The 23,366-nt window shown below is 36.4% G+C and overlaps 2 protein-coding genes across 3 annotated transcripts; one reads left to right on the top strand and one right to left on the bottom strand.

Moving 5' to 3' along the window:
- Positions 1–5,609: 5,609 nt before the first annotated feature.
- cdk5r2b (cyclin dependent kinase 5, regulatory subunit 2b (p39)) lies at positions 5,610–9,941 on the top strand. Its single transcript, XM_056755508.1, has 2 exons — positions 5,610–6,803; positions 9,874–9,941. The coding sequence occupies exons 1-2, from the start codon at positions 5,900–5,902 to the stop codon at positions 9,909–9,911; spliced, it is 942 nt and encodes a 313-aa protein (XP_056611486.1). The 5' UTR covers positions 5,610–5,899; the 3' UTR covers positions 9,912–9,941.
- Positions 9,942–15,855: 5,914 nt separating this feature from the next.
- Positions 15,856–17,515, bottom strand: fev (FEV transcription factor, ETS family member). 2 transcript variants are annotated; one of them, XM_056755510.1, is made up of 3 exons: positions 17,471–17,515; positions 16,713–16,784; positions 15,856–16,403 (listed from the first exon to the last, which is right to left on the bottom strand). In XM_056755510.1, exons 1-3 carry the CDS (start codon positions 17,487–17,489, stop codon positions 15,856–15,858), a joined length of 639 nt encoding a protein of 212 aa, XP_056611488.1. In that variant the 5' UTR covers positions 17,490–17,515. The 2 variants fall into 2 exon arrangements, with proteins under 2 accessions (XP_056611488.1, XP_056611487.1); XM_056755509.1 differs by lacking the exon at positions 17,471–17,515 and adding an exon at positions 17,228–17,309.
- Positions 17,516–23,366: the final 5,851 nt, after the last annotated feature.

Genomic DNA, 23,366 nt, shown 5'->3' with positions numbered 1-23,366 from the left:
CTGTGGCAGTGAGAGAACTCGGTGTGAGGCCAGCACCAATACAGGGTTTGATTCTACCACCTGTTGACAAGAATGCCGAAATCTGGTTGATCTCCCCCGATTGTTTTTTTTTTAAATAATTTACTAATTACCAATTTAGCTGATATTTTTATATCCATGGTAACATTCTTATAAAAAAAATCTACATTAAATAGGAGTAGCATCGGAACGCAATCGTGATTCCTTGCCGATGACCTACTCCTGGCCACACGTTGTTCTGCTTCATGTGGGTTCTGTGTCAATCTGGTACTTCAAACGTGCTGATAAATGGGCCTGGGGCGCAGGAATCTGCTCACTGTGTCTCTCGCCCTCACTTTGTCATTCATTGGTGTCATAAAAGACCACAGGACACCAAGTGATGATCTTATAAACGTATTTATACATTTGCCCTGAAATGAAGCGTTGAACATTTCTCTGGCTGATCGGACGTCCGAGTGAGATTCCCAGCCCTGGGAGAGGAAGATTTTAAGGTTTATTTTATGAGGCCGATGAGAGGTGGGACAGTGACAACAGGAGTTGTGTGTAATAGATTTATCTCAGGGGTCTGGCCTTTCATGAGCCACATTACTTAGATGGAATCAGAGATCCGTCTGTTGATTCTGGCACTGGCACAGCATTCAGCATGACCCTGTCCCCAAACACATGGCCTGTGCTGTCTTATATGTGGCACGCAAAGCTTATGGTTGCCATAAACAGACAATAACGCCCTCTGCTGGTGAAAATCAATATAATTGTCTCCTTTATGGTCATAATAAATGGAAAGGCTCTAATTTAAAAATCACCCATAATTAAATTATAACATTATAATAACCTTCTTTAATAACATTATCAAATACTTCTACATTACATATTATCAGTTGAAGCATAGTTCAAATATGGTTCATATAATTTCATGCATGGGCCTTTATTCATATATTGATCTGCTTTATTTATATAAAATAGTTATACCAAAACAATGAACTTAAAATAATGATTTGCGAGCTGTGAATGAGACCTGTCACAGCCATCAGAAATGAGTGATGGAAGGAAAGTCCATTCACTAACAGTTGATTCTCTTCTCTAAAGCCCTTTAACATCTGTTGTTGAACTTCTTGACCTTGCTTTGTGAACATGCTGTCAAGAAAAGCCCAAATCCAGAGGCCTTAAAAAATGAGTGAATAAGCTGTTTAAAGTTTTTTCCATGGTGAGTAGTTAGACTGTGAGACAGGAACTCATAAATACAGCACCAGCTGGGGGGTCTCACTCTGCCTCACCTACACCCAACCAGCCAAAGGACCATCACCAAGAACTCATCAGTGGAAAATTGAAACAGTTCTGTTAATGCCTCTAGCGTCATCTACTGCTTTGCACTGAATCTCTTAAAGACGTTTTGATTTATTGTGAGTTTAAATACACAAAATTCCACACAGTGTCTTCAGAAATATATTAGGCTAAACTGTTTTAAATTCTGGAAAAGTCATGTAGCATGAATAGTTTACCGAAAAATGATCATTACTCACTCTCATGTTGTTCTAAACTCGTAAGACCTTCTGCATGGCAATGGTTGTTGATGGCGTTTGGCAAAATGGTGCCTACACTTTTTTATCGGAGGTAGCAACGCTTTTTATGGGCTATTGACAAATATTTTAATAAAGTTTTGATATAAATCGGTCAAAAAAAATCTCAAATATCCAGAGTTCTACTGCTTTTTTATATTCTATTGCAAATTCTCCGGGAAGTAGCCTAACTTTGTTCTTTTAAACACGTAATGGAAGGATGGGACCTAGCTTTATTTTATTTTATGCATTCTTTTTGATGTTTAAGTAATTTATTTATTTATTTTGTGATACTTATTTTTCTGATATTAGCGGCTTGGATTAGCCTACATGGTTGTCACTTCCTTAATGTAACAGCAGATCCTGTCTGATGTTATTCAGCTCAGATTAAAACAAAAATGTCTTTCAAGCAATAACTGCCCAGTTAAATATAACGTCAGGTTTGTTTGACAGAAAGGAATGCCCGCACTGCGTGTGGTTTTCAAGGAGCTTTGATGTGTCTGCGTTCGCCAGAACTCATCTCAGTCAGTGTCTCGTTCGGCATGCAGATTTTGTTTGTATTAACCAGCATTGTTTGATCTTAACTCAATTCAACTGCCATTATTCATTTTTGTTTTGTTGTCATAGCTATCACAAGACACCATTTGTGTTTTGCCATTAAACAACAATACACATGTTCACTTTTCTTATATCATTTTTTAAAACGTGGTGTTTTTCTGCATTAGACTACATTTGTTTGAGGGTTTTGCTCTCTCTCTCTCTCTCTCTCTCTCTGTGTGTGTACGTGCATCTCTTTCTCACTTTTAAGGCCCGTGTGTCATAGCTATCATCGGAGTGTTGTCCAGCTGCAGTATGTGTGATATGTTGTGCTGCCCACCTGCCCCTGGCTGTGCTGCTAAGCCCTTTCTGGAGTCCTGATGGACAACCATGTGATAAGAGCAGTAACATGATCTCTATGTTTGCTTTTGATGTGAACCACAACAAAGAAGTGGGCAGATTCTTCTCCGAAGTGCTTTATAGGCCAGAAAAAATGGAATGAGCCACGTTGTGATTAATGTCACAGCTGACTTGTTCATGTCTCCGTTTATTAATAACGGCATCCATTTGTCATGCTTAAAGTACTTTCCCACAAACCGTTTAACACAATTTATGATAAACTGTTGTAGGATTGTATATACTGAATATTATACAATTGTTGGAGCACTGAGAACTTACTGTCTTATTAACAGCTTAGAATTTGCTGGTGCTTCTAAATGTTTCCACCTAAATGTGGACACATTGAATAAATGGTTGTGCTTCATATGAAGAGTTTTTCCTTTGCCAACCGCTGGGGATGTACAGTTAGTAGTTGTTCTGAGATTTTGCTGTTGGCAGCAGTGTCGCAGCTGAAAGCAGGATTCTTTCATGAACCAGAATATTAGACAGATAGGAACCAGAGAGTGTATAATTTCGCTAGCTCTTGCCTGGGGTTATTAAATATACGCCTGAGGTGCTGAAGGGTGTTGCTGACAAGAGCTATCATCGGCAATCCCTATCATCACAATTTTTCACTTTTTCCAAACACTTGCTCAAATGACAATGAGTAGATGGTGCCCTCTTCTGTCCTAACATATTTTGATTAAATAAAACGTGCACTGCCGATATAATGTATCACCTTGTATATATGTTTCAACAGGGAGTTGCATGTAGCCCTAGATGGATACGTTAGCATGATAATAGAAGTTGTAATGATCTAACATTTAAGATGCTCCATTCTTACCCAACTTTGTTCTAAATTTTGGAGATTGCAGTTCATCTAACTAACCACAAGGTGGAGAGAAAGTGCAGACAGTTACAGCAGGAGCTAGGAGTTCTGTACATTATCTCACATAAAATTAAGAGTTATAAATAAAACGCATATATTGGGGCACCAGCCTTGATTTTAAACCGCTTTATGTAGTCATCTGGCTTCATTAAAGAAAGCTCTGAGAAAGAATGTGTGAGAGAATTCGACTGTAAATCTAAGTATTCAACATGCCCTTGGCCTTGGCTCTCTAGTGAGTGCTTCATCCACAATAGTTGCTTCACAACTGTTACCATGCAACCGCATTGATTTACGTCTCTAATGAGCTGCTTTAATATTTGCAAACTTGCCAATGGCCTCATCTGACTTTGAGGGAACTTTATACTGGGGAGAATACAGATTTTAAATTGTGTGTTTTTTCTAAAAGTTACAGTCAAAGTAGATTCAGATTCAGACATCCTCCTTATGCTACAGAGATGTACTGGACTAACAGACAGAGAAGTACCTTTTTCTTTTCATTCACTGCGCTATTCACAATCCTCTTCCAGTATATTCATTAGATGTGCTGCTCTGACTGCTGTACCGCAGGCGCTGTCATTTCTCTCAGCATGACACTTTCCTACGGCTCTCTCTAATTCACTCTGTCCTATTTTCTGAAGTTTATATAGTTATCATCACTTTTGTAGCAGACTCCCAAATGATTTTGTTGTTTCATTATAAATGCAATTTTTTAAAGATTATTCAGTATGGATATAGGGAGTGCTGTACATTGTATACTACATTGAAAGTGGGTCACCAACTATGAAACTGCATTCTCTTTAAATATTAAAGAGAATATCCTGCTGGTATAGTTTGTAGGTACTTTGAATTTAATGAATGTTTATATGTCAAGCCAGATGTTATGATGAGAGAAGCCTCTTTGTAATTCAGCCACAGATGGAAGACCAGCATGGGGTCAGTTGCTAGCAGACAAAGACTAATTGACTCATTTTAGATTATAATTGCATAAAGTATTGTTTTATTATATGGTCTGGATGGGCAGCAATTACATTCTCTGTATTTGACCAATTATAGAGGACTGTTCAAATGACAAGGGTTGGGCAAAATAATATAAACACTTAATGTTAATATTATTTATTTAGGTTACGTTGAGGTTATAATTCATGTATATTATGTAGGCTAGGTTGCAAACCAAAACATTGTTTTGAACATTGATGACTTCAGATTTCAAAGGAGCAAATGTTACCTTTGAGAAACAGTTCACCCACAAATGAAAATTCTGTCTTCATTTACTCACCCTCAAGTTGTGTTCTGATTAACACAAAGAAATATGTTTGGAAGATGCTCGTAAGAAAATAGTTCTTGGCCACCATTGACCCCCATGGTAGAATAAATGCTTTATAAATGTCTTTGTTCTATTGACCACAAAAGAAGATATTTTGAAGAATGTAGGAAAGCAAACAGCTCTGTGGCACCTTTTGACCATCATTGTCATTTTTCCTACAACAAAGACATTTGTACAGATTTAAAACAACCAAGGGTGAGTAATGTTTTTATTTTTGGATGAACTGTCGTTTTAACAGAAGGCGTTTGACTGTCTTTCAACAGTTTCCACAATAATGAGAAAAGTGAGAAGCTGGCACCAGTCTTTCTGAAGCAACTTTTGATAGATGTGCAACATTTCATTGTAGTCTATTCAGACGTGTGCGCCTATTGGGAGCCTGTTTGCATAAACGCACATTTTCACCCATTATCCAACCTGACTAATGACTAATGTTTATGTTGTATGCAACCCAGATCTAAGATGTACTGTAACAACTTAATCCTGGGAAGAATTTGGCTTTCCTGTCCTAATCTCATGGAAACTTTAAAGACTAGTCACATACAGTAACTTCTACACTGTTCCTGATTGTTTATCTATGTGTGTTAAATAAGCATTTTCAGATTTGAAAGGCTTAGCTTGATGTTGTGCATAAGTATTTGTACAAAATCTATCACTTTTCTCAGGCTGATTAAAAAAGAGATATTTGTACATTTATCTTGGTTTATCTTTTGTATTTGTCTAATTTGGGTTGAGTGAGTTATTTCAATGCCAAATTAGTAAAATATAGCAGTCAGGGAGAAAAGAGAAGTGTAACCTGTGTGAGAATAGCACGGCTATACTCGGCTCATGTCTTCTAAAAATGAAGCGCTAATGTGAACGTAGACATTGTTTCTATTGGTCCTGTTGCCTGTCGCTCTCATTCTGAGCTCCGAGGTTGGCTAATTAGAGAGCCTAATCCGCTTTAACGGAGGCTGATGTCATGTTAGTTTGGCTCACCACAAATCCCCCTAGAGATACAAGCAAAGCATGGGATGCAGAAGAGGAGAGAGAGAGTGTTTTCCTGCTCTGGAATTTTTCATGGACAGTCAGCCTAACAATATACGGTATTTTACAAATTACATGAAACTACACTTGTGATACTATCGAACTCAATTGGGACGTCTCTCCGTGAGCAAACCCATCGAGTATCATTTTTTGTCGCCAGCGCCCTGCTGAGATATGGGGACTGTGCTCTCAATATCCCCTTTATCAAGCAAAGTGGCCATTATTGACGATGGAGGCAAATCGGTGTGCGAAGCCAACGGGAAAAGTCTTAAAAAGCGGTCAGTGATCGTTTCCACGCTGACATTTAAACGCTTCGTGACTGCACCATCTAAGAAAACAAGTGTCAATAAAGTGAATCCGAATGCGCCTCCGCAACCAGCCAACAACGGTGACAGTCAAGCGGTTGCGCATCTGAACCACGAGAATTTTAAGAAATCACAACAGTCAACCGACCGGAAAACGAAAAATGGACCTCTTGCCGTACCGATCCCGGTTACCACCCAACTTCGGGTTAATCTCGATCAGTTGTCTCCGGCGAAGGCGAAGCAGCTGGTGTCGGTTCAGAAACAGCCCAGCAGTCAGTCCCTCATCTCTTCGAGACGCGTGATCGTTCAGGCCTCCACCGGGGAGCTGCTCCGCTGTCTGGGTGAATTCATGTGCAAACGATGCTTTAAACTGAAGGAACTCCGTCCAAACGAGGTCATTCTTTGGTTCCGAAACGTGGACAGGACTCTTTTGTTGCAGGGCTGGCAGGATCAGGGGTTCATCACACCAGCCAACCTCGTGTTCGTGTATCTGCTCTGTAGGGAAACGCTGACCGATGCTATTGACAATCAGCGTGAACTCCAAGGGACCTTTCTGACTTGCCTGTATCTGGCGTATTCCTATATAGGGAACGAGATATCTTACCCTCTTAAGCCCTTCATGGTCGAGACGAACGAGGACGTTTTCTGGGAGCGCTCATTGGATGTAATCAATAAACTGAGTGGCAAAATGCTACAGATTAACATAGATCCGCACTTTTTCACAGAGGTTTTTCAAGATTTGAAAAACGAAGGGGATTACAAGACTGATGCAGGTGAACTGGACCGCTAGTGATATCGTGATCTACCCACTGTCATCAATACCATTGAATTGAATGTATTTAGTGACCTGTACTTGAGCCGGTTTACCAATATTTATTTCATTTATTGTTTTGATAATTGTTTTAACAGTATTAAATGTAGTTAATAGCCCAAATTTATGGACAGCCTTTAAGAAAATTAAACAAGGTTTATGTAACAATGCTTTTTTAACCACGATCAATTAATGGGGTTGGGAATCGAAAATCTGTTTCCATTTGGAATCGGAATCGAAAGACTAGGAATCAGATCGGAATTGAAAGGAATAGGAATCGAATACTTGATTCCTGTGTGCCTTTTGGTCAGAAAAGTGCATGTGTTTGCGTGATCTGCTGATATCACAACAAAAGCCCTTATCAAAATTAACGATATTTTTCATAGAAAGCATAGTTTAACTATAGTATTGCATTAATGCACAAGAACCAGAAATCAACCATAATTTTAATATAGTTTCTACAGTTTAACCATGATGTAGTTCAACTATGATAATACAAATTGTAATAAATAAGAAAAACACTTGGTTCTATGTGTACATAAACAGTGCTCATAAATATATTTTTTGCAAACAAGTCAATGAGCAGGCTAAATGACCATACCGGATGATCTTTACGTTTTACTTCAACTGTGAAATCGAAACCAGGAATGGATAAGAGCAGAATCGATTCCCAACCCTACCAATTATATATGGTTTACCATGATAACCTTAGTTTTACAATTATATTTTATTAAAACTGAAAGCTGTGGTTACCAATTTTGTTATCTAGTCGTGGCCTAATGGTTAGAGAGTTGGACTCGTGACCAGAAGGTTGCCGGTTCGATTCTCAGGGCTGGTGGTTAATGACTGTGGTGCCTTTGAGCTAGGCACCTTACCCCTACTTGCTGCCCTGGTGATGCAGTCATAGCTTCCCACTGCTCCGGGTGTATGTGTGTTCAAGACTTGCTCTGCGTGTGTTCACTACTCTCTGCATAGGTTAAAAGCAGGTTACATTACGGGTATGGGTCACCATACCTGACAAATAGGTCACTTACACAGTCGTAAATAGGGAGTGCTAAAACAAAACGTTTTATTCTACATGTTTGTCAGCCTCATATTTTATTGCTAAATAGGCCATGGTTCACTTCACCTAAGACCTTGGAAATTGTTTTAGATTTTTATAAAAACATATTTTGCCGTATTATGTGATATTGTACAATGTATTATTTTTAGTTTGACTATTCCCTTGTATATCTTCTTTAAGGTACGCCAAAGCGTAAAGCAGTGGCAACTATGGTTGCTCTCTTTCCATTTAAGGTCTCAGGAGGTTAACAAAATGTGTAATGATGTGAATGGAACTATCCAAGGTGCTGACCTATTTGTGCTGCTTTAATGACCAAGGTCGGTCTCCACTCGTTCTGAATGTAAAATGTTGTCTTATCAATGAGAATTCTTATGTGCCAACCCACTAAGAAAACGGCTGTTTTGATTCATACAGGTTTGCAGAATATAAGCAGATGCTTGGAGTTTATTTTATTTTTGCAATCGACTTTAAATGCTTATGCTTGAATGAAATAAATCACAGTCTGACTGGTTTTACTTGACCATAATGCATGTATTGGATTTATTAATAAGACTGATCACATGTGGTATGATGATACGATTATTTAACATATGAATTAAGCTTTGCACTCTGATCTTTAGAACACAGCCTTCATTTAAATTAACTTTACGGAAGAATCAATAATGTTTGCAGTGTAACCATAATGCCGGATTCACAAGGCTTGATTTTATGAGATGTTTTGTGATCACCAAGCAGTCCCATTGATCTTAAAGCAAGAATGAGGGAACCTCGAAAGATTTGTGAATAAAACATTCTACATGAATGATCTTAGAGTTCATTGGCTGGTATTTACTGCAGTGTGTGAGAAGGGTTTCTCTGGGTTATCCCTCCAGTCTGTTGCTATAGGTGAATAAGTCTTCATTCTCAGCATTGCAGAACCTGACATGCTTTGTCTTCCAGATACTTGTAGCCAAATACACATAAGAAATACGTTAAGAAAATTTTGCTGCGTCTTCTAGTAGTATCTTTTGCAATCATTTTTTTAATGTGCTCAATATATTTTTTGATGTTTCATTCAAGTCAAATGAACAACATTAGCATGTGTAAAATTGTATGGGCTGTTCTTTTATTGGCGAGTACTGACAGAAATAAAACTCTTAAATCTGCTGTAAACAAGTTTTCACACAGTTTGTTTCAGCTATAGACAAGATTACCCCAAAAGATTAGTTCCTTTTTTGTTCCTTAATCTCTCAGCAGGCTTTTATTAGTGGTGACTTTTACTGTAGCTAGATGTTTTGACACTGTGCCTTGGATATATTTGAGAAGCGTTGCCTAATGCTTTCTAGTTACTGGTCAACAACAACAGGTCATCTCAGGTAGGAAATCAAAGTGTCAGTACTTTGTTGGTGAACAATGAATGGATTCTGTGAATTCAGTAAGCCTTGAACGATTTAAAAAAGTGAATAAGTAAATTAAAGTCTGTTCACAAATGTTACAATGTTGTATTTACCAGAGGTGTAAAGTACTTGAGTGTTTTTTTCTTTGGGAAATTTTTACCTCCCATATATTATATTTTTACTCCACTGCATTATATAAACAATTTTAACTTGTTTTTTTACCTTTAATACGTGAGTAAATTAAAATTATTCTATCTTACTTTTAATCAAGTAAAGAAATGGAGTGAAATACTTGAGTAAAAGTAAGGAAATACTATAACTTTAAATGTATTTTTTAATGTAAAAGTGAACATGCATTTTTTAAATGTAGTTGAGTAAAAATTATGACAAATACTATGCCTTATAGGGAAAATGTAAACATTTTTCAAACTAAAAACAAGCTGATAAAGTAAAGATACTTGAGAGAAAATACTCTAGTAATTATGTTTTTCTCATGATTCCTTATTCAAAAACAACACAATCAAAGTGAAACTTATCAATTATGAATGCTCACACTTGATTTCATTTGTTTCTGTTTTCCCTGAGAGATAAAGACAGAGGATGTTGGAGTCAGAGGAGATTCTGTGACTGACATGAATGGATGAAGCATTCACTACCACCTACTGGCTGTGAGTACTGTATGACAGAGAAAGAGTGAATGAAGCATTGCTCATTAGGCTTCTCTAAGAAAGGGTAGCCAACACTTCTCTCAATGAAGGTCTTGTTGTCTTTACCAAAAGGCTTCACAATGATTTCAGCAGCATTTAAGGGGCTAATAGCACCTTACGGTCTTCAATTATTGCTCTTAAACTTCCTTTTTTGTTAGCATCTATCGCTAATCTACTGTGATTATTCACAAGTTATTCATGATTGTATATACAGTGTGAATGCACTGGGTGTTTTTCATTTTCCCTAAAAATGCTGAAATTTGTTTAAATTAGTATATTTTGTGTATTAAGGAATGTTTTGAAGATGTTTCTGCCTTGCCGTGTTATGCAAAAGCGCCTGCGTTTCGTTTAGCACATATTAATGTCCAGATTATCTGTTATATGTTCTTCACCTCCTCAATGACACACCACTGCTCAGAGAGCCTATTATAAGAATGATTTATCTTAGGGTGTACTGAGAAGGCCTACGGAGGTCAAGGCTTATAGACAGATTAGGAGCCCTGTGTTGTAATGTACTAACATGTCACATTTATTGAGATATCTCTACATTCTAAATCTATGTGGTATGCAGTGTATTGCATCTCATTATTTCTATCCCATTCTTATGGGGAAATCTGACTAGTTTTTATGTTATGCTGCCCAATATAGAAATTGTTGTGGACCTTATACTGACATCTAGCAATATGGAAGCAACATCCCACAAGTGTTTTCACTTACTGATGATATTGTAGAAATCTCCAAATTGCAGTTGGTCATGAGTTATTTATTCCCTGAATGACCAAGAACAGTCCAAACTGAGTGACTGAGTTGCGTTAACTTTGTCATACATAGGTCCAAATGGCTTGCATAAGGTGACCCATTATTTGTAAAATGAAACACCTTTTATCAGGCCACTGACATTTATCTCAAGCGAATAGGCTTTTTTTTTAAACAGGTTCTTTAAAAATTATTTTTTTCTTTCTTGATATTTATTAATATAATAAGGAAAATACTACTTTAGTGCACAAATCACATGTAATATATCCTATTTGTGATTGTAGTGTTGTTGCAGTGGTCCGTATAAATTATGGAATAAAGTTTACAATTTCAAGAGGCATGTGCATAAAGAGCATTAACATGTTCTTGTGTGAAAGCTTTACAATGAGGTTGAAAAGCTTTATGTTATTGTTACTTTAAGTATCTTAGTCTGCGGAGAATCTTAGCAATACTGTATCTTATAAATATCAGGTTTTGCCTGATTGACAGGATGACTTGGCTGAATAGAAACACTAAGTCTTTACTTCCTCAAAGACTTTCTCTAAGCTGCCGTCTGTTGACCAGGGCTATATTTGGATTTGAAATACATCCAGAGTGTCAGTAAAAATAAATCTTGCCACAAATAAAGGACTCTGGTAGAGCTGCTATTGGCATGAAATCAGGGCTGAGGAGTAAAAAAATGCACTTAACTTAGTTATGTATTTAAAATACAAGATTTGAGTAACTGTTTTTTCAGTATAGTAACATTTTACATCCGAAAAGTATTTTAGATTACCAAAGTGATTACTTGGAATTTTGAAATCATGTGTTTCATTTAAACATCAATATAAACTGTAAAAGGCAAATAATATAAACATTAATATGTGATTCTCTGACAAACTGCAAAAGCTTCCTAAATTCTGTTCATAAATTTCATACCCCTTGCAGAATATGCAAAATTGGAATAATTTTAACCCATTGATACTCAACATGGGTCTAAAAGGACCTGACAGAGTCTTTGCTAGAAAATAATTGTATAATTTAGTATTCCAGGAATTCCTCAATTAAAGATGTTTTTGTCATCACAAATGGTTACTTTCATTTGTACTTTTAGAATTAAATTTGTTTTTGTAACAGTTCCATTCTAATGCACAACATGGGCCTAAAATGACCCGCATTCATTTCTTACATTATTTCAGTCATGGCTGAGGGTTTCTTTGCTGAATATTTGTAAGACTTGTTTTATTAAATATCTTGATTTCGATTTCCTTAGATAATTTTAGCCATGCACCTTAAAAAAGATAAGGTTCTATGTGCATTCTGAGCAGTTTTGAGATATTGAGATTAAAAGATTTTACATTTCATTTGACTTTCGGAGATAGAATTTATCTGTTTTCTTATAAAAAAGGCCAGAATTCAACATCACTGTGTAAATATGTCAAAGAAGAAGAATATGTGAATTACAGTTTTGAAGATTGAACCTTGCAATGTGATCCTTTCTTATTTTTCCTTTCTTACCTTCCTTTTCTTACCTAGTTTTTGTACTTCTGTATCAGTTTTACACGAATAGGTCAAATATGACCGATATAGGAACCTTTGATATTTGCATATTTTCGCCTCACCTGCCACACATTTCAAAACTTTTGTTTAATGCATTTTTTTAACCACAGACAACATTTTAAATATTCTGAAAGATAACAAGCAATAATGTTTGAATGTTAAAGGGTAAGATTTATTTGACCTTGCAATCTATAACTAAATGATAAAGAGATCCAAATACATGTACTGTATCTAGCTGTTGACATATTCTATTGTAGCTAGTGAATGTTATCAGCGAAATAGAATAGAATATTACAAGTTTTGTTGCTTTTGGGCAGAAACCCTGTCTCTCCATATTTCTTTAATTTTATTTTTGTCCTAAATCAATGGTATTGCTCACCTTTAATATCTTTCAGTCTTCCTGAAAACTAACAGTTTTCGACATACTGTGACAATATATAAGTACTGTACTGGACCAACTGTTTGATGTGCATTTGAAAATATTCTTATGAATTTATTTATCCACAATGTTATTATGGCTGGTCCCAGTCATTCTAGATTAATGTTGAAATGGTTTTACACCGCATCCTTACCAAACGTGATGGGATGAGATTCCTGCAACAAGCAACACAATGCAACAATCAATCACAAAACACAGCCAATCAGGGGTGCGTTTCCCAATTTGCAAAGTTGCGTGATTGGAGCTACAGGTACGGAGCTGTGGTTAGAAACATCAATCTTTATTATTATGACGTAGATTTACATGCCTCAAGCTTTTGATCAAAGTAAGCAAGCTGCACGCAGTTCATCCTATATCCATCATTCTAAAGATATACAAAAATAAATTTGACATCTTTTAGAAAATACAAGTGCTGTTGTTTGAAAAGTGCTCACGCGCATGGTCTGCCTGCTCTTTGACCCTGGGGAATCCATGCGCGGAATGACGGACACTTATCAATTAATTAAATATCGTGAAATAAAATGAATTAAAATAGAAATACATAAGTGGTCCTTATATGCAATGTAGGCTATGTTATTTACAGCAAGTATTCGACATTAATTCGATCTGCACGTATTTGTTAATAGATGTCATTGCTCCACCACTTGTGTGGCGTCATCAACTTCATTGCCGTACCAAATTGGTTCAAACAATTGATCTCCGACAGAGTTATACGGTTTCGGGAAAAAGACGTAGCTACATCGTTAATTTCCCCAACGATGCATCGTACTGTGGTGGTTAACCAATAACCATCGTCCCAATAACGATGGATATTAGCACTAAAGAGCGATTTCTACGAGCCACTTTGCGAACGTTCGTCATCGTTTCACGTACGTTTCCCAAAAAGGCACTTGACTCGATTGCACGTAGCAGTGCTTTAAGTACTTATGCTTCGCTATCCTTTTGTCAGATAGGCCTACTTAAATGTCCCTTTATACAATTGCTCGCTTTGTATTTTGTATTGTTGGGTCATTTTGGTCATTTCTGTTTAAACGTCATGTAGAAACACAAAATCCTGGGATTTTTTTCAAATAAAACTGTTTAAAATATTCATGAATCATGGATTTCATAGATCATGGAATAACAAAGGGGAAATTAATTTAATTTTAAAAGGTGAAACAAATAAACACCCACACATGCATGAAAAAACATAGAAAATGAATACGGGATTAGACTCACTTTGAGCATTTGAAAGGGTTTCAATAGCTTGTGCATCATAGGGTTAATAAAATAAGATGTTTCTGGGATCATAGAAACTCCATGTTCATTTTATTTAGTTATGTCCTGATGAAGCTATTTCACATGATATAAGATTATATATATTCCACAAGACAAACTGACTCGACCAATAAAATAGTGTGGTGGGCGTTCTGGCGCAATATGGCTGCCATCGCATCATCCTGGTGGATGCTGCACATTGGTGGTGGTTGAGGAGATTCCAAAGTATTATTAAGTATGTATTAAATTACAAAATTTGTTTAATCCAATGAAATACATTACAAATTACTTTATAAAGCATGTATTTTGTAATCTGTGGTGAAATACATTTTAAAAGTAACTTTATTGTCCCTGCATGGAATGCTAGCAAGCTAGTTAAATTCACCCTTTCAAATAAACAGCAAGCTAGTTTAACAATTGAGGAAACATAGGCCATTTTGAATTGAAATGCATTTACAATCTTTGTTATTCTGTAATCTGTAACAGAACAAGGGCAACATTTCATTCTAAGGCTCCCTGGTTCCTTTAGTGTTATCATATATGAACTATAAAGAAAGCTTCAAATTAATCTTTCTTTTTTTATTTTTTATGTACCAATATAGCTAAATTGCGCCCTCTTGTGCCATGACTGCGTAGTATATATTTAGATTCTTCTTACTGTATTTCTATGTGTTTATCTATATTGACTATCTTTTAAAAAACGACTATGCTTTAAATGGAGTTTTTATAAATGAGGAAAGCCAAAAAGTCTGAAAATTTGTTGACAAAAGTTGACAGTACACAAACACACGCACGTGCATTAAACCTTGCCTTACCGTTTTTGCATTTTAAACATTGTTTGTGATTATTTTATAGTTTATTAAGCAGTTTATTAATTAACTTTCATGACCGTTAACTATTCGCATAATTTAAGTCATTTATTTGCCTCAGTTTTGGGGAAAATGTGCTCAATAATTGTAGTATTGCACATAAACAAATACACACTTCTAAATAATAAAAACTAACCTTACATATTACTTTTTGCATTTAAGTAGGCCTAAGCTAGAAAGTAGTTCTCAACCACCTGCCCCCACAATGTACTGAAGGCAAAACCTTACACACACACAAACAATATAAAGAATCAGACGTTACACCAATTTAAATGAAATATTTAATATTTTTTTATATATATCAAGTATACAAATACACGATATAGTCTAAAAACAAACACAGTGAAAAGAAGAACGAGAACTTGTGAGACCCAATGTAGATAAAACAAATAAAAACAAATTCATTGTTGTTATTTACAATTAATAAGATTTCAGGTTTTTTCAATTTGTCAGTTGTTAAAAACTATTCGCCTATCATCCTTAAATAAATAATAATCATATAAACAAGCAGGTGTTGTGTTACAAAAGTCTAACAATACATATTCTTGATTTTCTAAGCTTTCGGCTATTTCGACTTCTTACAATTTGTTCATGTATCACAAAGGCCCTTTAAACTCCGACATTAAGTTTATTGTTTATTTTATAACCCTAATTTGTTACCTTTACCTTAAATCAGCCTAGGATATCGGATGTAGTTCGGTAATATTTATTTAAACCAATAAAACAAAACAAAAATTATGACAAAAACAATACATTTGAGTATTGATCGCTAATGTTTATTTTCCATAAGATGGCGCTAAATTACTATAATAAAGTCGAATTTAACAGGTGATTTACGACGCGAATGAATTTTTTTCACTAGAATTGTATGACCTTATTGTAAATAATTGCATCTCATCAGCAGTTGCTTATAATACATTGTATACGGTAGGCTTTGTAGTTTTATCTGCGCTACGTGAATTTTGCAGTATGTAATATTGGTCTTGGGCATCCCCGGGGCGTATAAAATTAGTTATAGTGATTATTAATATTATTCAGGTTATTTAAACTATTGATATTGTTAACGCAACTTAAATGAGACGCAGAAACGGCACCGAATGGTCCGGGTGGTTGTAGGTTGTGGCTGTGGTATAGTGTTGGAGGAGATCCGGGCCAGTAAGAGAACCCTGATGGACCAACCCCCGGAGCAACTAGATTGAGCTTCGAAATACCTGAAAACTGGATAGGAGCGAAGTTACTCTGGAATTTATAAATGGCTTGTTCTGTGGAAGAAGGCTGGCACACTTGCGCCAGGCCGTTAAAGTCAAATTTGTAAGCGTATCGCTTTCCGTGCACCTTCGTCATGATGTTCTTGTCGTAGTAATAGCGCAGAGCTCGACTCAGTTTATCATAGTTCATGTTCGGTTTACTCTTGCGTTCCCCCCAGCGTCTGGCGACCTCGTCCGGGTCTATCAGTTTAAACTCTCCATTGGTCCCCTCCCAGGCGATGCATGACATATTGGTGCTGTCTGACAAAAGCTCCAGAAGAAATTGCCACAGCTGGATTTGTCCACTCCCTGAAATTAATACATTTGTTTAGGATATATCAATGTGTTGCCCAAAAAAATATGATTTAAAATGACATAAAATAAACAATCCATGTCTCCTTTTTGCATAATGCACTAATTTTATTAAATTTAAAGAAATGACACAAGAACTTTTCGCCTTTGCATTTCACAGTCTATTAATAATAAGAATAATATTCATATAATAATTCACATTTCTATTACTGTTGTTATTATTATCATTATTAATAGTATTTTATTATTATTACATTAATAAATTTATTGTCTTGTTCACATAATTCAGTGCATCACAAGACTCACCTTTTTGTACACCTGTGTTGATGGGGGTCCAAGAAGAGCTTTTGGTTTCCTTGAGTAGATTTTCCGTAGGATCTGAAAGAAAATGTGCAAATAGAGAACTGTGAGATAAAATTCAGCTGTTTCTAAATGCTGAGATAAAGACATCTTTAAAAACATATTTTAACTACATCTGTTCATCTAAGGCAGAAACATATTTCTCCATAATTGTGTAATGTTCTATAAAAATGGAACGTATCAATAATTATTTGCTGTGAAATCATTTCAATAATAGGAGTATTCTTGTGTTGCTGCACGATGCATTTGTCCAGATTTTCTGCCTAACTTCAGCGATGAGGTCAGGAAGCGCGTCCAGGAAAAAGGATATCCGATTTCCGACAAAAGAGGACATGCGTTCCGGATGGAAAAGTCATCCCGCAATGGTGCGCAGCATGCACACACATATCCCTAGTATCGCCCTTTTCTCTTCCAATCATTTCAGCAATATTTCTCATTTTATCCACAAAAAGACAATGTACCTGAGAGATACATGTTAAACATAACGCTTCCTCCGCAGTTCTGTCGCATTGTGGTGGTGGACGTGAAAGGGTAGGCTTTCATTGGCGCAAAGATTTTTATTAAACTTTATCTCAAAACTGTGATCTGGAATAAATGTGAGACAGATTGAAGTTTCCAGGCAACTGTCACAAGCCCCATCTCTGAGACAATATTCAGACAGCAATTTCCTTCGGTGCATTGGTTTAATTAAAAGAGCAATTTACCTCTGTCATCCCTCCCCATCTCCACAATAAAAAGGAACCGATAGAAATTCACCCTTATCAATCCACCATCAAGGTTTAATAAAGTTTCTGCGTTAAGATCAGAGTTTCTATGGAGAATTGAAGTGTTTGACATGGAAACCGGTTCAGATCCTCTTTCTTTTCCGCCTTTTACCTCTTTGCAAACAGAAAGGCCTGCTCCATGTTGGAAGAGAATATTTACCTTTTAACTACGCCTCAGTGCATAATGGTAAACAAGAACATTTTATCCAAACATAATTTGCTTTAATACACAATAAATGTAAAATGGTAACTTTAAACCTTGCCTTATTATCACTTGGTCGTCTTGGACCTTTGTTGAAATTTGCAATAATTCACATTCTAAATCATGATGTAGTCTATAAAGGTTTTCTGTAAAAATCAAATACTACTATGTCCCTTCCTCTCCAGAGTTAACACTCATGCATTGACTTTCTTTATATTGGATTCATTTGTACAGGGTAAAAAAACAGAAATCACAGCAGGGTGGCGTTATGTCCATTTATGTGATATCAACATGCAACACTCAAAAACTCGTGAAGAAATAAAACATGAGAATGGAATCAAACTTTATTGTCCTATTATGCACAATGGGAAAGATGTAAATTGACTGCCTGTACAGGAGTGTGTATTTATTATCTAAAATGTTTGTTATTTAAGCTCCATGAATGGCAGCTCCATTGTTGGTGTAGGGGAGGTGGCGCAGATGGCGCATTTGTTTCCGTGTTTAATACCCATTTTGCAGATGCAAATTAAAGTCATTTCAAAATATAATCCTAAAACTGAAAATGATTGTAAAGTTGAAAAAGTGATTTGATACAGAAAACATATGAGCTTCAATTGTGTAGCCTAAACACAATAGGCTAATGTAGATGTCATTCCATACCAATACGCAACACAATTCTAAATTGTTAAGTCTTAAAAATACACGTAAACATTTGACCATTTTAAGAATGTAGAATTTGTATCAAAATTCAAGACTTCGTCTGCGACTAAAAAATAACAGACGAGGAGTGTGTGTTACAACCACAAAGATCTATTTTAATATGTTTATGATAGTAACACTAAATGTAACACAACTTAACAAAAAAATGACATAGCATGAAAAGCAGATACATTTAAATACCCTAAATGATCTTTGAATGTTTTTCAAATAATTCAGACACTGATTTGTATTTTATTCGTGGACAATGCTAGTCCACCCTACACTGCATCTAATTTCTAATTGGTTAGGGCTAAATGTATGGTATTATACAGCTCACGTGCTACATACTTTCCGACCTCCACTTTTGCACTGAAGCCTATTTAGACTATTCGGTATATTAATCACACAGAAGAAGGCTCTCTGCAGCAGGGTTCTATTAACTTAATGACCATAGTGCCAGCATTTCAACACAAACAGCTGTAAAAAAATGTCCTCGTCCAATTTCTCTCCACCACGTCGATTTGTCTCTAGCGTCCCAGACTTGCTTTAGCTGCCTGAGTCATAAAAAGATCGCAGGCAACTTAAAACAAGCCTCGAATGCAAGGCCATTTTGGGTTTTCCACACAGCATGAGCAAACGACATTTTGTGTGAAAAGTTGATGTAGACCTCACGGTCAATCGATCCTTCATCAAGCAAAGAATACAAGAAAAATGCGAACAAATTATTTAGTACAAGTATGTAGTATAAGACTTCTATTGAATCGATTACATAAAACATCTGAACTTGTGCAAATGTTTATTGTGATTGTATAGGCATGTAGGTGTTATTGGCCTGCATAGATTAGCCTACTTTTGTTTTGTTAATTAAGCTTAATAATTTGTCGGACATTTTCTATAAATGTTAACTTAGCCTACTGCAAAATACCGTCAACGTCATAATTTGCTCCGCTAATAAGACCACTTACCCTGTTCAGATATTTCAGACTGCGACCTGTCTATAGCAGCATTCAGCCCTGGTGTCTTTCAACCACTGCCCTATAACCAGTGCTGCACTTTTAATCAGTTGAAAATGAAATGTGTATTTGATAAGGGTGTGTACAGGTGAACATTTATTAGGAGATCCTGGACTGGGTGTGGAAGTAAGTTTTCAAACATAAACTGTGCCGTCCACATCTCATTCTGTAAGTGGGTGTGTGAGTCCTGAACGGGTTATACGACAAACAAATAAGAGGCGGAATCAAACCCGGATCCCAATGTTACTAAAGATTTCATTGGGCGAAGAAAAAACGCCCTTCCCTTATCGCCGTCATAATCAAAACGGTCCATCTCATTAGTCACGTGCAACTTTAAACCACAAAAAGTTTATGAACAAAAAAGAATTTAAAAAGAAGGTTGCATATCCTATTAAAGTTCAGAACCTCGGACAGCTCCAGTGAAACAAAACTGGATGAGAAGCACGCCCCTCCCCCCACAAAATTATGCTATTGTTTAGATCAATTGTATTTAAAAATAACAACAACTGATATTATTGATCCTCAATTACTTTTATGGGCGTTCAAACATTTCTAAAAAGGCAACAAGAAACGATGGGGAGAGGAAGGAATCAAGTCAAGGTTAAAAACTGCAGGCATCTCTACAAGCATGACAGTGCTAGCACAACTAGGCTAAGTAAAAAGAAAATTTATGTGAAAAAGTAGTTAATAAGGTTTTAAATTATCATAAAAAATCTAATAGCAGTTGACATTTTTGTAGTGAAGACTTGACGGGTCGCCGCTTTTTCTCTTTCAACTCTACCACCAAGTCTGGGCATGGACTGCATCCTGCACGCCGTGGTAGCCTCAGAACAATGAGAAAAGACAGCTGAGAGAAGGGTACTGTTCCACACTCTTTGTTATGGGAAGTGTTTCTGGTTCCGGTTGATTTAACTAATGCAAGATGAGGATTTGTATTATGGATGGTTTAAAAGATGCATCTTTAATCTAGATTTAAACTGACAGAGTGAGTCTGCCTCCCGGACCATACAAGGAAGACTTTTACAAAGTTTAGGCGCTATATGGGTAAAGGATCTAACACCTGCACTTGATTTTGAAATTCTAGGTATTACCGAATGACCGGAGCCCTGAGAACGTAGTGAACGTGCAGGACTGTAATACAAGAGAAGCTCACTTAGGTACTGAGGAGTCATCAATAAGATTTTAAAGTTAATGCGTTGCTTAATAGGTAACCAGTGCAATGTTGATAGAACCAGGCTAAAATGCTCATACTTTTTAGTTTGTATCAGAACTTGTGCTGCTGCATTTTGACCTAGCTGGAGTTTTTGTAATTGGCGCACAGTGCCTAATAGTGCGCTAATAGAGCGTTACAACAATCTAGTCTTGACGTCATGAATGCATGAATTAGCTTCTCTGCATCTGATAGTGACAGCAAATGATGTAGTTTAGATATATTCTTAAAATGGAAAAACGTGGTTTCATAGGTGTTGATGACATGGCTTTCAAATGACAGATAACTATTGAATAAAACGCCAAGATTCTTTACTGATGACAAGGTTTTTATGGAGCATCCGTCAATAGTTAAACAGAATTCTTGGTTGTTAAATATGGCGGTTTTCAGTCCAATAAGTAACACTTCTGTTTTGCCCGAGTTAAGCAGTAAAAAGTTGTTATCATGCAGTTTCTTATATCGACTCTGCATTCCATTATTCGGTTGAACTGTTGTTTTGTGAGGCTTCGAGGAAATATAAAATTGAGCATCATCAGCATAGCAGTGAAAAATAACTCCATGTCACTTTATTATATCTCTGAGAGGTAGCATGTATAGGCCCTGAAACTGAGCCCTGTGGTACATCATACTGGACTTATGATTTGCGTAAAACTTCATTGTTTATTGCAAACTGAAAACGGTCTGATTTCAAAGCTATTCCATTAATGCTGACATCATTTTCAAGTCTATGTAAGAGTGTGCTTTGGTCAATGGTGTTGAATGAAGCACTAAGGTTTAGCAGCACCAATAACGAGATACAGCCACGGATAGACGGCAAAAGCAGATCATTTGTAACTCTTATCAAAGCAGTGTTTTTACTGTGATGTGCTCTAAATCCGGACTGGAATTTTTCATTGATGTCATTCCTTTGGAGGAAGGAACATAATTGAGTTGAAACTACTTTTACAAGTACCTTAAAAATGAAAGGTAGATTCGATATAGGTATGTTAACTATTTCTTTAGGGTCGAGTTGTTGTTTTTTTGACAAGGGGCCTAATAACAGCCACCTTATATGCTTTAGGCACATATTCTAGGGTCAGTGTTGAGTTTATAATGCTAAGAAGAGTATCTATAATTTCTGGGAGTATGTCTTTCTGTAGATCTGTAGGTTGAGGGTCTAGAATGCATGATCTAATGATTTTAGACAGTTCATCATGATCTACGGTAGAAAACAATTGCAATTGCTCCTTAGGGGAGCATTTGTTAGTTGTTTGATCAGCTAGTGTAGCCTCTGGTTGCATATTTATAAATTCTTCTTTAATGTCATCAATTTTATTTGTGAAGTAGTTAATAAATTCATCACTGCTATGCTAATATCCAAAATCAGAAGTCCCTGACAGTTTATTAAAAAAAAATGGTTTTGCTTGTTTTCTTCTATTAGTGATGGACAGGTGGATCTAGAAGTTTTTAGGGCTTTCCGAATCTTTAGTAATGTTGTTCTGCCATATTTGTGACAAGGAGCAGCCATACACTTGCACACTTCCTTTCTACCTTTGTAACCTTTTTAGTATTAACTCTCGGAGTTATGAATTGCGCAATTCAAATAGGTTACTTTTTTATGTAGTGTCAACTTACTTGGGGAAAACTCAGGTGCGCAGATAGCACTAGGAACGGGGGTACAAGATCCCCTCAGATCTCAATCTGTCCCCCTCATTTTCCCAACGAAAGGTCACTGATATTTACGTTCTCTGTGGTCTCTGTGTGCTGCTGGTAGTCTGCTACGACTCCTGCCCCCGGGATCCTACGAGAAGCTGTTAGCTGACTCAATTGTGCATCTCAACTTTATTTATTTAGCGCTTTTTACAATTTTCATTGTTATAAAAGCAGCTGTACATGAGACATATTGACTATAAGCAAAACAGTTCAAGTTATACCTGTAAAAACAAGAAAAAGGTGAAAACACAGAAGACAGACACACCCACAACTCTCCACACATACAATATGCACAAGTACTGACACACATAGACATAGACACACACACGGACGCGCAGACACACAGACGCACACACAGACAAGCACGTGCAGACAAACACAGACAGGCACGCACACACATAGACACGCATGCAGAGTGAAAGCACACATTTAAGATAAAGGAGAGAGAAACACAGGTCAAATATAAAACAGAATCTAAATTCCTATGTGAAATATTATTTGTGTAAAACTTTAAAATTCTAATTCTAAAGCAGCCCCTCCGGTCAGGCAGATGCTGTTTATAGGTAGGCCTTTGGTTGTTGTTGTTTATCCATGATTTCAAATAAGAATCCTCCAATGTCTTTTGTTCATTGTTGTTTATCCATGATTTCAAATAAGAATCCTCCAAAGGCTTTTGTTCATTTATTTTTATCCATGATTTCAAATAAGAATCCTCCAATGTCTTTTGTTCATTGTTGTTTATCCATGATTTCAAATAAGAATCCTCCAAAGGCTTTTGTTCATTTATTTTTATCCATGATTTCAAATAAGAATCCTCCAATGGCTTTTTAGTGCAAACCATGAGCCCAATTCATGCAAAGTAACTTGACCACTAGTTAAAGCCCAAATTATGCAAAATAACTAACTGAGCTGAAATCATCTGCTTACAGCTTGGACCCACCAGTTCAAAGATCCCATCTGCGCCCCTGGGAAAACTGCTTTTTCTTATTATGAACCCAGTCATGGAATAATTTTATAAAT

The sequence above is a fragment of the Triplophysa dalaica genome, chromosome 8, assembly GCF_015846415.1.
Source record: "Triplophysa dalaica isolate WHDGS20190420 chromosome 8, ASM1584641v1, whole genome shotgun sequence".
NCBI classification, from domain to species: Eukaryota; Metazoa; Chordata; class Actinopteri; order Cypriniformes; family Nemacheilidae; genus Triplophysa; species Triplophysa dalaica.
This window is presented reverse-complemented; position numbering and strand designations above follow the sequence as displayed.